Below are 14,330 nucleotides of genomic sequence, written 5' to 3'. Positions count from 1 at the left end.
GTTATTAAAGATAAGAATGATCTGGAGTTTACTGGTGTGAACTGGGCTCAGGCCCATGCTAACCATCATCTTAGACCTGGAGTCAGATGAGGCTGAGCCCCAGGGAAGTCATACTTCTACAGACCTCTACCCATAAAGCCAGGGAAAGGGTTCCACCCGTGGGTCCTGAGGGCTGAAGGGTAGCAGAATACATCACCCCAAAGTATTACTGTAGGAGTCTAAGCCATGCCACCCAGGGTATGCCACTTAGTGTGTTGATAATTTTGAGCTATGGGCACTGGAAAAATAGCAAATGCAAGGAGAGGCTTTCTCTGAATTCCCTCTTCTCCCTAAAGATCGATCCTCCAACAGGAGCTCAGTTATCATAAATCCCCTGTCTGGGAATTTTATCAAGCAGAGGAGATGCACTCTTATCACAGGAAAGGAGATGGACCCCACACCCAGACAAATATCACAAACCGTCATACCTCCTATCTATTCTTTTGTTTTTCCCATCGATTCTTCTGAGGGCCCATTCTCTTTCCTAAAAGTCCTTTACCCTCCCCTAAGATCACTTACATACCCCTCCCCTTTCCCTAGCATGATGGTATTTAAGCCCCAGTTGGGAGCAACTTCAGGAGTTACTCTTTTTTCCCTGGATCTCTCCCAAACTTCTGTTTGTTTTTCTCTTGTTAATCTGTCTTTTATTACAGGGGACTCAGTTAAGAACTGAGAAGGGTAGAGGGTAGCTACTGAGCTTGGCTTCGAGGCAGACCATCCCGTGATCCTCAGGGCTAATGAGGGAAGGAGTGTCCCTGGGGTCCAGAACTCGGGAGGGCTGTAGAACTTCTTTATTTCCCTCCCACAAAGCCTGAGGGGCCCTTGCTGGATGGGTGTTAGAGCAAGAAAGAAAATGGCACAAGGCAAGAGAGTATAAATTAAATTTATTAATTCCACCATTTTTGAGCACCAGCTATGCATCTGGCACAATGTTGCATGTGAAGTAACTGGGATACAAAGAAGCATAAGAGCTCCTCTGGCCTGGAGAAGCTGGCAGAGCTGCCTGGAGACAGTGTGAGAGAACTGCAGGTACAGTGCGGAAGCCGGGTGCTGCTGGCACAGTGGCCCGCAAAGGAGACCAGGAGAGAGCTCACCGCCACTCCTCCTGAAGTGCCATCAGCATGGCTGCCTTTGCTGTGAGTGTGGGCCCGACCTGGTGTGCTCTCTTTCTCCAGGGCATCTGTGGTGTAGGGGTGCTTGAATGTGAAAGGGCGGGGAGACTCCATGTTCCTTTTGTTCTATGTCCTCCACCTCGTGGAGTCAGGTTCCTGCCCTAGAACCTCTTCAAGAGCCCAACCCACACTTTTGGATTAGCCAATAGAAATGCAAGGGGAAGGTAAGCCGCACCCTGCCCCATGTGCAACCTGATCCCGACCAATCAGCAGAGACCACACTACCTCACCCCTCCTACCTCTCCCAGGCCCCCTATAAATCAGCGTGTTTGGGGGCTGACTCTCTCTCTCTCTCCACCTCGCCGCTGCGCCGGTGTGTGTGTGTGTGTGGGACTGAGCTCGAGCTAGCTCGATTAAAAGGCTCTTTGCTTTTGCATCGGACTCGGCTCCCTCGTGGTCTTTGGGAATCACGAAATCTGGGCATAACATTTGGGGGCTCGTCCGGGATCCCCAAGAACCTCAAGGGACCCCCGATCCGGAGAGTCTGACTGGCCACGGTAGGTGTCTGTCTGTTCCTTGTCTCTTTTTTGTGTGAGCTCATTTCTGAATCTCTGGTAGTGCCCGAAGCGGTCTAGGTGGACGCACCGGAGGACCACGGGCGGGAGGAATCGGGAGACGTCCTGATCCTCCTTCAGGAGGGACGAGTATTCCCCTCAAACCTCTGGGACGAGGTGGGTCGCTCCCACCGATCGGCGTGAGGCCGTCGTCCGCACTTTCGGTTTTGTCAGTTTTTGTTCCAACGATTCGCATTGGAAAGCTTGTCTAAAGGGCCCTTTGTTTGTCTGTGTCTGTGTTTTTCTGTTTTGTTTTGTGGACTCTGTTGACAGACATCATGGGACAGACTCAAACCACTCCTTTAAGCATTATGGTTGATCATTTCAAAGAGGTTAAGGGAAGAGCTAGCAACCTCAGTGTAGAGGTCCGGAAGGGCCGGTGGCAAACTTTTTGTTCTAGGGAATGGCCGACTTTTAGTGTTGGGTGGCCGCCGGAGGGGACCTTCGACCTCCCCACCATCCACCGGGTGAGGGACATCGTTTCTCAGCCCAAGAAGGGACATCCTGATCAACTCCCTTACATTATTACTTGGCAGGACCTCATGGAAGATCCACCCTCCTGGCTTAAGCCCTTTCTGTCCCCGCGCCCCCTGGAGCTGAAACCCATACTTGCTTTGCAGGAAACGGAGAAGGTGAAGAAGAAGGATCTCACCCCGCCATCAGCTCCCCTCTACCCTGTCTTTCAGGGGGGAACTGAAGAGGAACTAATCTTTCCTCCCTCATATCAGGCCCCTAGGAGTCCACAGGGGGGTGATCCTCCCACGCGAGGGGAAGCGGATGCCACGGGGAGCAGAGTTCCGGGAGCGGCTGGGGGCGGAGTTCCGGGAGCGTCTACGGTTCCAGTGGGCTCCCAGATGCAGATGGCAATCAACCCCATCACTACTGGCCTTTCGCCACTAGTGACCTTTACAACTGGAAGTCTCAGAATCCTAAGTTCTCTGAGAAGCCAGCAGGGCTTATTGCTCTGTTAGATTCTGTCCTTTTCACCCACCAGCCCATGTGGGATGACTGCCAACAGCTTTTACAGGTCCTGTTCACAACTGAGGAGAGGGAAAGAATCCTCAATGAGGCCCGGAAAGTGGTTCCAGGCGTGGACGGGAACCCAACAACCAACCCGGTCCAGATAGATGTCTCTTTTCCCTTAACTAGGCCTGAATGGGATTTCAACACGGCAGAAGGTAAGGAGAGGCTCCGGGTCTACCGCCAGACTCTAATGGGGGGTCTCCGAATGGCTGCTAGAAAGCCAACTAATTTGGCCAAGGTAGGGAATGTTCAGCAGGAAAAGGATGAGTCTCCAGCTATCTTTTTAGAACGGATCATGGAGGCATACCACACCTACACCCCCATGAATCCAGAAGCTCCTGAAAACAAGGCAGCTGTGATCATAAGCTTTGTAAACCAATCGGCTGGGGATATTAAAAAGAAACTGCAAAAAGTAGATAGGCTGGGGGAGAAGAGTTTAAAGGACCTACTGGAGGTAGCCGAGAAGGTGTATAATAACAGGGAGCCCTCGGAAGAAAGGCAGGCTCACGCTGCGGCGGCTGCGAGCAGCAAACAAACCCGAGACCTAGCTAAGATCCTGCTCGCCACCACCGCGGACTCTTCCGAGGAACGGAACCGCCGTCTCCACCAACTCGCCGGCAACCAGGAGGACGGTAAGGGGACCGCCCGGGGCGGGAGGCGGAAGCTGCAGAAAGATCAGTGTGCTTACTGTAGGGAGATAGGGCACTGGAAACAAGAGTGCCCGAGAAGGGCCAGCAAAAAGGGAGGCGAAGCAGATCGAGTGAAGGTCCTGGAGCTAGATGAACTGAGTGACTAGGGGAGTCGGGGTTCGGATCCCCTCCCCGAGCCCAGGGTAACTCTTAAAGTGGAGGGGACCCCCATTGACTTCCTTGTTGACACCGGAGCGCAACACTCGGTCCTCTGTACGCCTCAAGGAAAATTAACAAATAAGAAGTCTTGGGTACAAGGGGCAACTGGTATGAGCCAGTAGTCATGGACTACCCGAAGAACGGTGGATTTAGGGACGGGCTGGGTATCCCACTCTTTTATGGTAATTCCAGAATGCCCCTACCCACTGTTAGGACGAGACTTGCTCACTAAGATTGGAGCTCAGATAACTTTCAGACAAGGGGGGCCTCAGGTTACTGATGGCAAGGGCCACCCCATTCAGGTCCTGACCATAAGGCTGGAGGATGAGTACCGGCTTCACCAAAAAGCCTCTCCAATAGAGGGCAGCACAGACGAATGGCTGCAGGAGTTCCCCACGGCTTGGGCGGAGACAGGGGGAGTGGGGCTCGCCGCCCACAGGGCCCCAATCCTGGTAGAGTTAAAACCAGGGGAAGGCCCTGTGAGAATCAAACAGTACCCCATGCCTCAGGAAGCCCCGAAGGGAATTCAGCCACACATTCGGAGACTGAGGGGCCTAGGGGTGCTGGTCCCCTGCCAGTCTGCCTGGAACACCCCCCTCCTGCCAGTCAAGAAGCCCCACACGAATGACTACCGGCCGGTACAGGACCTCCGAGAAGTAAATAAAAGAGTTATGGACATACATCCAACGGTCCCCAACCCATACACTCTCTTAAGCTCTCTGGCACCCTCCCGTGTCTGGTATACTGTGTTAGATTTGAAGGATGCCTTTTTCAGTTTGCCGCTCGCTCCCCGTAGTCAATTCCTGTTTGCTTTCGAATGGCATGACCCGGAAGAGGGTTACAGTGGACAACTGATGTGGACTCGGTTGCCTCAGGGGTTCAAGAACTCGCCCACCATCTTCGATGAGGCCCTGCATGAGGACCTGGGTGAGTACCGGAGAGCACACCCCAACCTCACTCTCCTTCAGTATGTGGACGATATCCTGATTGCAGCAGACACAGCTGAGGACTGCAAGGAGGGGACAAGAGACCTGCTGGCCTCCTTGGGGGCCCTTGGATACCGGGCTTCTGCAAAGAAGGCTCAGATATGCAAAGAAAGGGTGAGTTACCTGGGATACATCCTGGAGGGTGGACAGCGGCGGCTGTCGGATGCCAGAAAAGAGACTGTTTTGAAAATCCCATCCCCCACCTCCCGAAGGGAAGTAAGGGAATTCCTAGGATCGGCTGGCTACTGCCGCCTCTGGATACCGGGTTTCGCAGAGATTGCCAGGCCCCTATACGAGGCAACCAAGGAGGGAAAGGCCTTTGAATGGACTGAAAGAGAGAAGGCAGCCTTTAAGCAGTTAAAGAAAGCCCTCCTAAGTGCTCCGGCCCTGGGCCTGCCAGACATCACGAAGCCCTTCCATCTCTTTGTAGATGAACACAAAGGAATAGCGAAAGGGGTCCTAACTCAGACCCTAGGCCCCTGGAGCCGCCCGGTGGCTTATTTGTCCAAGAAGTTAGACCCTGTAGCTGCCGGCTGGCCACCGTGCCTAAGGATTATTGCGGCAACGGAGCTTTTAGTCAAAGACGCTGACAAGCTGACCCTGGGGCAGGAAGTCTGGATCACCACCCCACATGCCATTGAGGGAGTCCTGAAGCAGCCTCCTGATAGATGGATGAGCAATGCACGTATAACCCACTATCAGAGTCTCCTTCTCAACCCTCCCAGAGTACGGTTTCATCCCAGTGCGGCCCTCAACCCTGCCACCTTGCTGCCCGACCCAGACCTCGATGCTCCCCTACATGATTGTGCAGGAATCCTAGAGCAAGTGCATGGGCTCCGGAAGGACCTGACTGACCAGCCCCTTCCAGATGCAGACGTCACCTGGTTCACCGATGGAAGCAGCTTCGTACGGGACGGGAGCAGGTATGCGGGTGCAGCTGTAGACACTGAAACGGACACTGTATGGGCAGAGGCTCTGCCTCCGGGACGTCAGCCCAGAGAGCAGAGCTTGTGGCCCTCACCAAGGCCCTGACACTGGGAGCTGGAAAGCGGCTCAACATCTACACAGACAGCCGGTATGCGTTCGCCACCGCTCATGTTCATGGGGCAATCTACCAAGAGAGAGGGCTACTAACAGCAGAGGGGCGGACTATAAAGAATAAACAGGAGATACTCGACTTACTCTCAGCCTTATGGCTCCCTGCCAAATTGGCCATCATACACTGCCAAGGACACCAGAAGGCTGACAACCCAGTGGCAAGAGGAAACCGCAGGGCTGACCAGGCGGCCAAGGCAGTAGCCCTTTCTCCGATCCTCACCATGGCCCTACAGCTCCCAGACCCAGGAGACCCAGTTCTGCCATTTCAGCCAGGATATTCCCTGGAGGAGTTACAGCACATTAGGAAGCTTCCCCAAGCAAAGGAGAAGGGGTGACGGTATATGCTGGAAGACATCTTGCCCAGGTATGGTTTTCCCGCTGAGATAGGGTCAGACAATGGACCAGCTTTTGTCTCGCAGGTAACGCAGGCAGTGGCCAAGGCCATTGGGGCAAATTGGAAATTGCATTGTGCTTATAGGCCCCAAAGCTCAGGGCAAGTAGAAAGGATGAATAGAACTCTAAAAGAGACCCTTACCAAATTGACCATGGAGACTGGCGGGGACTGGGTGGCTCTCCTTTACCGGGTTAGGAACTCCCCCTACACCCTGGGTTTTACTCCTTATGAGATCATGTTTGTCCGGCCACCCCCTATTATCCCTAACCTTAAAGCCGAATTTCTTACAGAATTTGAAAGTCAAGAACTGTTTCTTTCCTTGAGAGGGCTCCAGAGGGCGCACGAAGACATTTGGCCACGCCTCCGCGCTATCTACGAGACCGGCCCAGCCCCGACTCCTCATCAGCATAAGCCCGGGGACTGGGTCTATGTCAAGAGACACCGCCGGGAGACCCTTGAGCCACGATGGAAGGGTCCCTATGTCGTGGTGCTGACGACCCCCACCGCTCTCAAGGTAGACGGCATCGCAACCTGGGTCCATCACACTCACGTCCGGTCAGCGGACCCATCTGTGATCCAGGAAGACTTCGTCACCAAATGGAGCATCGATCGAGATCAATGCAACCCGCTCAAGCTCAAACTACAGCGTGCTCGACCTGCCTGATGCTGGAGGGGGAAGGAAGACTTGGGGACTCCGATTTTATCAGTACAGGGAATTTGGGGTGGTGTACCCTCGTGACCCAGGAATGTTGTCCAGTAGAAATACAAACCGACCCATGATTGGGCCTGTAAGTTTCAAGACAAGGGGGGAATGAAAGGGCGGGGAGACTCCATGTTCCTTTTGTTCTATGTCCTCCACCTCGTGGAGTCAGGTTCCTGCCCTAGAACCTCTTCAAGAGCCCAACCCACACTTTTGGATTAGCCAATAGAAATGCAAGGGGAAGGTAAGCCGCACCCTGCCCCATGTGCAACCTGATCCCGACCAATCAGCAGAGACCACACTACCTCACCCCTCCTACCTCTCCCAGGCCCCCTATAAATCAGCGCGTTTGGGGGCTGACTCTCTCTCTCTCTCCACCTCGCCGCTGCGCCGGTGTGTGTGTGTGTGTGTGTGTGGGACTGAGCTCGAGCTAGCTCGATTAAAAGGCTCTTTGCTTTTGCATCGGACTCGGCTCCCTCGTGGTCTTTGGGAATCACGAAATCTGGGCATAACAAATGGTGGAATCTGGGTGCCGTGTCCTAGGGTTTGGGTCCCTGAAGCCCATAGTTCCAGTAACTGCATAAACATGGACAGAGATATAAAGGCGACCCCCCCCCACCCGAGTATAAAGGGGATCAGGTTCACTGGCCAGCCCCCAATACCCACGGAACTACTAAGGAAACTTAACTGAACACGCACAGCAGCACTTCTAGTTCTCATCCTAAGTCTATAATATTTTGGGTACTTTATAGATTATGTAACAGTCTGTAGGCTGTCAGCAATCCCTCTGTAGGAAGTGTGTTCCAGGTTCTAAAGTCAATGGATGTGTGGAACACAACTCCTTTGTAAGCAAATTGGACACTTGCAGTAGCGTTAGCTAGATTTCAGGAAAGTCCCTACTTTAAGCACCAGCTTGAGCCACTTGTTGCTGGGCCAGACATGCCATGGGAGAAGGCTTCCCAGATCTTTCTGGAGGGGTTCTTGCCCCAAAGATTCCAGCCCTGCCTTTGAGCCGCCCCATTCATCCCACCTGGCTGAGACCCCGGTAGAACCAGGAGGACTCAGGGTGTCAGAAGTCAGGAACAAGAGGGCAAGGGGCTTTAGGGTCCCATTCAGCCTCTGTGTGATTCTGGCCCAACCGGGTCCTTGGTGCTTTCGGAAGCAGATGGGAGCTGGACCAATAGACAACAGAACATCATAATGGCAGAAACAGCCTCAGGACTGGACCCAGAAGCTGTAACTACGAGAGAAAAACCCCACAACAAATTCCATACTATGGCCCTTATGATCCCTGGACCAGGGAGAGGAAGGAAGCGGAGACTCCCCTTAACTTGGTGAAAACAGGGCAACATGAAGAACACTGTGTAGTCAGGCTGAAAATTAAATAGATGTGAGTTTCTTTAATTCAAAGGTTTAATTGTTCTGACGGTTTCCATAACTTAATCGGAGCCATCACTTCAGCTTCAATTATGAATAATGAAATGGATTATTTGCAGTAACTAATATGACAGGGAAAACTGAGAGGTGAGAAATTGGTAACTTGGCAACTGTGTATTCATTCATCTTCTTTTCAGCCCATGTTTATTGAGTACCTACTGGGTTTCAGCCTTTGCCACGGTCCTATAGAGGTGCTATTCGGGGAAAAACAGTATCATAGCCCAGACTCTGGGCCAGTTTCTTTCACTTCATTATCTCATGTCCTGCTCTCAATAATACTCCATGCAGGTATTATTGCTCCGATTTATAGAAGCACAACTGAGATTCTGAAAGGTTAGGTAATTTGCCTAAGTTCACACAACAAAACCTATGCTTTTTGCCACCCAACCTATCTCACACCAAAACCTACAGACTAACACTCTGAATCTTACTTCCTGCTTCATGCAGGTAAAGTCAGCTTTTCCTAGGGTAAAGGTTGCTTTGTATTTGAAGCAGGCAAGACAGTGATTAAAATGTACTTTGGGGAAATTAACCTGACAGTTGTCTGTGCAATGCATTGGTGCTACTGAGGTGGTCCAGGCCACAGGCCGGGACCTTAGCCAGAATGGTAGCAGCAAGACTGGGAGAAGGGGCTCTAGGAGGCACCCTGGGTGCTAGAAGGGGCCTGCTAAGGCTTTGGGTGTGGTGAGCAAGGAAGGAAGACAGCCTTGCTGCCCTGAGTTTGGGAAGCAGGGGACACACAGTTCCAGCTTGGCCACTACTAGTGGCTTAACCTGGGGCTAGTCACTCAACCTCTCTGAGCCTTGCTTTTCTTGTGCCCGGAAGGCATTATACCCAGCTAACTTAACAGTCTCAATTCAGGGGCACACAAACTGAAATGGTTTTGTGTTTTCGACCTGCCTCTGTTAACTGTCCCTTAATATCTTGCTTCCCGGTCATTTTCAGTTATTCATGGTCCACCACAGTTTTTAAGGCTTCTGTTTCAAACTTGACTTAGATCTCATTTCTTGCTACCCCCCTGCTACTGGCTGCTGCAGCAGGGGAAGCTGGGACTGCCAGTTTGGAGCCTGGGCAAGTGGTGAGGTCTGGCTCCAAGAGGCTCCTCTTTGCCCTGGGGAGGATGGTTGAGGAGGAGGGAGAGGAAACGTGGTGAGTGTCCCCTTTTGCTGGCCTACGTTGCTGGCTCTCACCATGACTGTGGCAGCTACCAGCTCATACTGACTAACTGGCCAGCAGGGACCAAATGCGGATTTGCTTGTGGGGTACACGTGGTCTTCAGAGCTCCTGTAGGGACTCCTGCTTCTCATGCTCCTGGTGGGGAGGATCTGGCTCAATGCCCCCTACCCTCCTCCTGCCACTAGCCTTGAGCTTCTGGGCTTCCCTCCCCCTATGGGCAGTTCTTGAGTGAAAGGAAGAGGAGAGATGGTCCAAGTCTGACTTCCTTCCACTGTACCCACTGCTATTGTTACTGCACCGTGTAACAATGGCCATCTGCCCTCTTTGCTGCCATTGCTCCATGGCCATCTGCCCTCTTTGCTGCCATTGCTCCTTCCCTGAGTGGAGGCTGGGCTCCAGCTCAACTGTGTTTCACACACCAGGCCTGCAGCTGGCATGGGCTGCATGGGACATGAAAGCACCATACAGGGCAGCACCTGCCTATGAGGGGCGGGCACATCACTGCCTGCTGGGCAGAAGCCTCGTGCGACTCCAATAATCTTCCTCCATAGACTTCTTTGAGGGCTAGAGTGGCAGTGGTGGTGATGGGAGTCAAAGGGCCGTGTCTATCGCCGCCTTGAAGAGGGGTCTAGTCCCAATTCCGAGTCCAATTCATCAATTCTGTCAGCAGAAAAATTCCCACTTCCCCACTCTACTTCTTTTTTTTTTTTTAAATATATTTTATTGATATTTCACAGAGAGGAAGGGAGAGGGATAGAGAGCTAGAAACATCGATGAGAGAGAAACATCGATCAGCTGCCTCCTGCACACCTCCCACTGAGGATGTGCCCGCAACCAAGGTACATGCCCTTGACCGGAATCGAACCCGACACCTTTCAGTCCGCAGGCCGACGCTCTATCCACTGAGCCAAACCGGTTTCGGCCCCACCCTACTTCTGAGAAGGACAGAGTGCCTGGCTATTGAGACCATCCTGGATGACTGAGCTCATGTCCAGCTTTTACTGTCATCTCACTGCCTCTTCTTTTTCTTTGCTCTTTGACTTCCCTTTTTGGGGCTCTCCGTCCGCACAGTAGGTGTGGAATTTTGAGATGGACTCTGAGCTCACCAGGACGGGTTGGTTGGCCTCTTGGGTACCATGCAGTCACAGAAGCAGGTAATCGAAGAACAAACATTCCTGCGTTGTTTAGAGTCTCCCTTAGTTACCACCAGGCATCTGTTTGATTTCTTGCATAGCAACAAAACGGGGAGGGGAAGATGAGCGGCATCTGGAATGCACTTAGATATAAGGTGGGATTCCGCTCCTGGGTGATTTGCTGGAAGTGTGCACAGAGGTGAACTATCAAGTATGCAGGAAGCAGCCCTCCTCCTGTTTCTCCTGGGGGCCATGTCAGGTAGGAACTCATTTTGCCACCTTGTTTGCTCGACTCAGTTTACAGGATATCATTGTATGATAAAGTCCTGAAAAAGGAAATTGCCTCTGGGAGGCCAAGATTAACTGTGGGCTTATCTGCACTGATGAATGAAATGATGTAGCAACAGGAGCCGCAGGAGGTGGGGGTAACCCAGAGAACGGGGTGCCTATAGATGCCACAATCTAGTCCATGTCTGTAAAGAATTCACTTTCCCTCTGGTGTTAACTGGCCTGAGCTGGAAGTCCTTCCAAGACCCAAAGTTTGGAAAATAATTTTCATAGCAGAGCTTAGTGTTGCAGAAGAGGAAATTGTTTTTCCTACTCTTCTAGGTCGTTTTAGCTGACCTATTAATTGAATTGACATAAGACAGATTAACAATAGAAAAACAAGTTTAATTATGTACATAAGGAGGCCCTATAAGAATATGAGACCTAAGGCAGTCAGGCAATTGAGCCTCACAGAGAGGACATTGAGCTCCAGGTCCTGCTGAGCTCCCCCCCTCCCCTGCCCACCACACCTAGCCCATATGCTTTGTAGTTATCTTTGCTGTTAGCTCTCTCCTAGACCAGGCCCTCTATCTAAACCAGGGGTGGGCAAACTTTTTGACTCGAGGGCCACAATGGGTTCTTAAACTGGACCGGAGGGCCGGAACAAAAGCATGGATGGAGTGTTTGTGTGAACTAATATAAATTCAAAGTAAAGGAGAGGAGAGAACCGGATAGAACAACCGGATCCGGCCCGCGGGCCGTAGTTTGCCCAAGGCTGATCTAAACTCTTTTAGAAAGTTAAGGGGAAGGTATTATTATTATTATTATTATTATTTTTTTTTTTTTTTTTTTTTTTTTTTTTTTAAAAAGCTATTCCTGAATCTTTTGGGTCTCCATGCCTTTGGCTCAAAATAGTCCCCATGTCAAAGTGGCACAATCTAGGAAAATGTGTTCTGAATCCCTTCAGTGTATATGTCAAGTTAGTCTTTGTGGAGATTCTGGCCTTTCTCTGGAGACTTTTGGGGACAACTTGAGCTTAGCAAATCCTGTCGAAAAATTGAGGTACTGAGGAGGTATATTGTCTTACTCTTGAGTAGAGGAAATGCCTTCTGGTTGAAGAGCCAAAGATTCTTGTGCATCTTTGTCCTTATTAAAGAACTTCAAGAATCTTAGGAGATCTTTTTAATGTTGTCAGCTCAGATTATTGAAATTGAGCTTTTTATTTATTTATTTTTCTTTTATTTTTTATTGAAAGAAATCAATCTTTTTTATCTTTTTTTAAATTTAATAAATCTTTATTGTTCAGATTATTTCAATTGTTCCTCTTTTTCCCCCATAGCTCCCCTCCACCCTGTTCCCACCCCATCCTCTGCCCTTACCTCCCCCTCACTGTCCTCATCCATAGGTGTATGATTTTTATCCAGTCTCTTCCCGCACCTCCCACACCCCTTTCCCCCCGAGAATTGTCAGTCCACTCCCTTTCTATGCCCCTGATTCTATTATATTCACCAGTTTATTCTGTTCATCAGATTTTTAATTCACTTGATATTTAGATTCACTTGTTGATAGACATGTATCAGTTGTTCATAATTTTTATCTTTACCTTTTTCTTCTTCCTCCTCTTCTTAAAGAATACCTTTCAGCATTTCATATAATACTGTTTTGGTGGTGATGAACTCCTTTAGCTTTTTCTTATCTGTGATGCTCTTTATCTGACCTTCAATTCTGAATGATAGCTTTGCTGGGTAGAGTAATCTTGGTTGTAGGTTCTTGCTATTCATCACTTTGAATATTTCTTGCCACTCCTGTCTGGCCTGCATAGTTTCTGTTGAGAAATCAGCTGACAGTCGTATGGGTGCTCCCTTGTAGGTAATTAACTGTTTTTGTCTTACTGCTTTTAATATTCTCCCTTTGTCTTTTGCTCTTGGCATTTTAATTATGATGTGTCTTGGTGTGGTCCTCTTTGGATTCCTTTTGTTTGGGGTTCTGTGCGCTTCCTGGACTTGTAAGTCTGTTTCTTTCACCAGGTGGGGGAATTTTTCTGTCATTATTTCTTCAAATAGGTTTTCAGTATCTTGCTCTCTCTCTTCTTCTGGCACTCCCATAATTCAGATGTTGGTACAATTGAGGTTGTCCCAGAGGCTCCTTACACTATCTTCAAATTTTTGGATTCTTTTTTCTTTTTGCTTTTCCGGCTGAGTGTTTTTTGCTTCTTTGTATTTCAACTCTTTGACTTGATTCTTGCGGTCCTCTAGTCTGCTGTTAGGTCTCTGTATAATATTTTTTATTTCAGTCAGTGAATGTTTAATTTCTAGTTGATCCTTTTTCATATCCTCAAGGGTCTCGTTAAATTTATCGGCCTTTTCTAGGAAATTATTGAAAAATCTTATAACCGTGGTTTTGAACTCTATATCCAGTCATTTGTTTTCCTCCATTTCTTTCATTTGTGATCTGTTTCTTTGTCTCCACATTTTTGCTGCTTCCCTGAGTTGGTAGAGTAGCTTTGTGTGGTAGGTGTCCTCTAGGGCACAGTGGCTCAGCCTCCCCAGTTACCTGAGGTGGACACTCTTGGTGCACCCCTTTGTGGGCTGTGTGCTCAGCCTTGTTGTAGTTAAGTCTTGATTGTTGTTGGTATCACTGGGAGGAATTGACCTCCAGGCCAATTGGCTGTGAGGATCAGATGTGTCTACGCTGGGAGAACTTCTGTGCTGGAGACACTCTTATGAGACAAGACTTGCAAAATTGCAAAAGCCTCTGTGCTCAGCTTGGATGGGGCAGAGTTTCAGGGCGGAGCAGACAGCCTTGGTTTCCCGTCAGCCTTGCCCTATGAGGTCCCTGGGTCTCAGTGTCCCTTGGTAATCACTGGCAAGCACCTCTGAGAGAAAGCCACCCTTGAGTTTCGCCCGCTGCCAGACAGTCCAGTTTCTCCCCAAATGAGTCGGGGTTCCCAGAAACTTACCGGGAACTGGAGTTCAATGCAGTCGGGAGTTTCTGTCTCCCTCCTGCTTTAGAAAGCCAGCCGCGCACTCAGCCTCCCGTGCATTCAGCAGTCAGTCCTCTCTGTGCGCACGCGCCTCCAGACCTCTGCCTTCCGCAGCTCCCAAGTCTCAGTGTGCTTTCTTTTTCCTGACAGTCCAGATTCCCCCTGAATGAGTCCGGTTTCCCAGCATCTCACCCGGGACTGGAGTTCAGTGCAGTCAGGAGTTTCCTTCTCCCTCCCACTTTAGAAAGCCAGCCGCGCACTCAGCCACCCATGCACACAGCCACCCATTCTCTCCGCGTGCGAGCCTCCATACCTCAGCCTTTTGCAGCTCTTCTGAGTCTCAATATGCTTTCCTCTTTTCTTCTAGTTGTAGAATTTCCACTCAGCCAGCTTTCCTGTGGTTCTGGATGGTGTCCGTTTTGTCTTTTAGTTGTAGTTTTGATATTGTTGTGCAAGGCAGCAGTTTAGGTGTTTACCTATGCCACCATCTTGGTTTCTCCCTTTATTGATCTTTTGAGAG

At 50.2% G+C, this 14,330-nt stretch overlaps 1 protein-coding gene across 1 annotated transcript in view; it reads left to right on the top strand.

Annotated features, from left to right (window-relative positions):
• Positions 1-10,773: 10,773 nt before the first annotated feature.
• CDHR3 (cadherin related family member 3) overlaps positions 10,774-14,330 on the top strand; it is a gene marked incomplete at both ends in the record, with an annotated part of 59,943 nt that continues 56,386 nt past the window's right edge. The window contains one exon of the mRNA XM_080666374.1: positions 10,774-10,819. Coding sequence (XP_080522500.1) covers positions 10,774-10,819 — 46 coding nt within the window. The remainder of the gene's footprint in view (positions 10,820-14,330) is intronic.

This window comes from Plecotus auritus, assembly GCF_963455305.1.
Source record: "Plecotus auritus genome assembly, chromosome: 4".
Classification (NCBI taxonomy): Eukaryota; Metazoa; Chordata; class Mammalia; order Chiroptera; family Vespertilionidae; genus Plecotus; species Plecotus auritus.
This window is presented reverse-complemented; position numbering and strand designations above follow the sequence as displayed.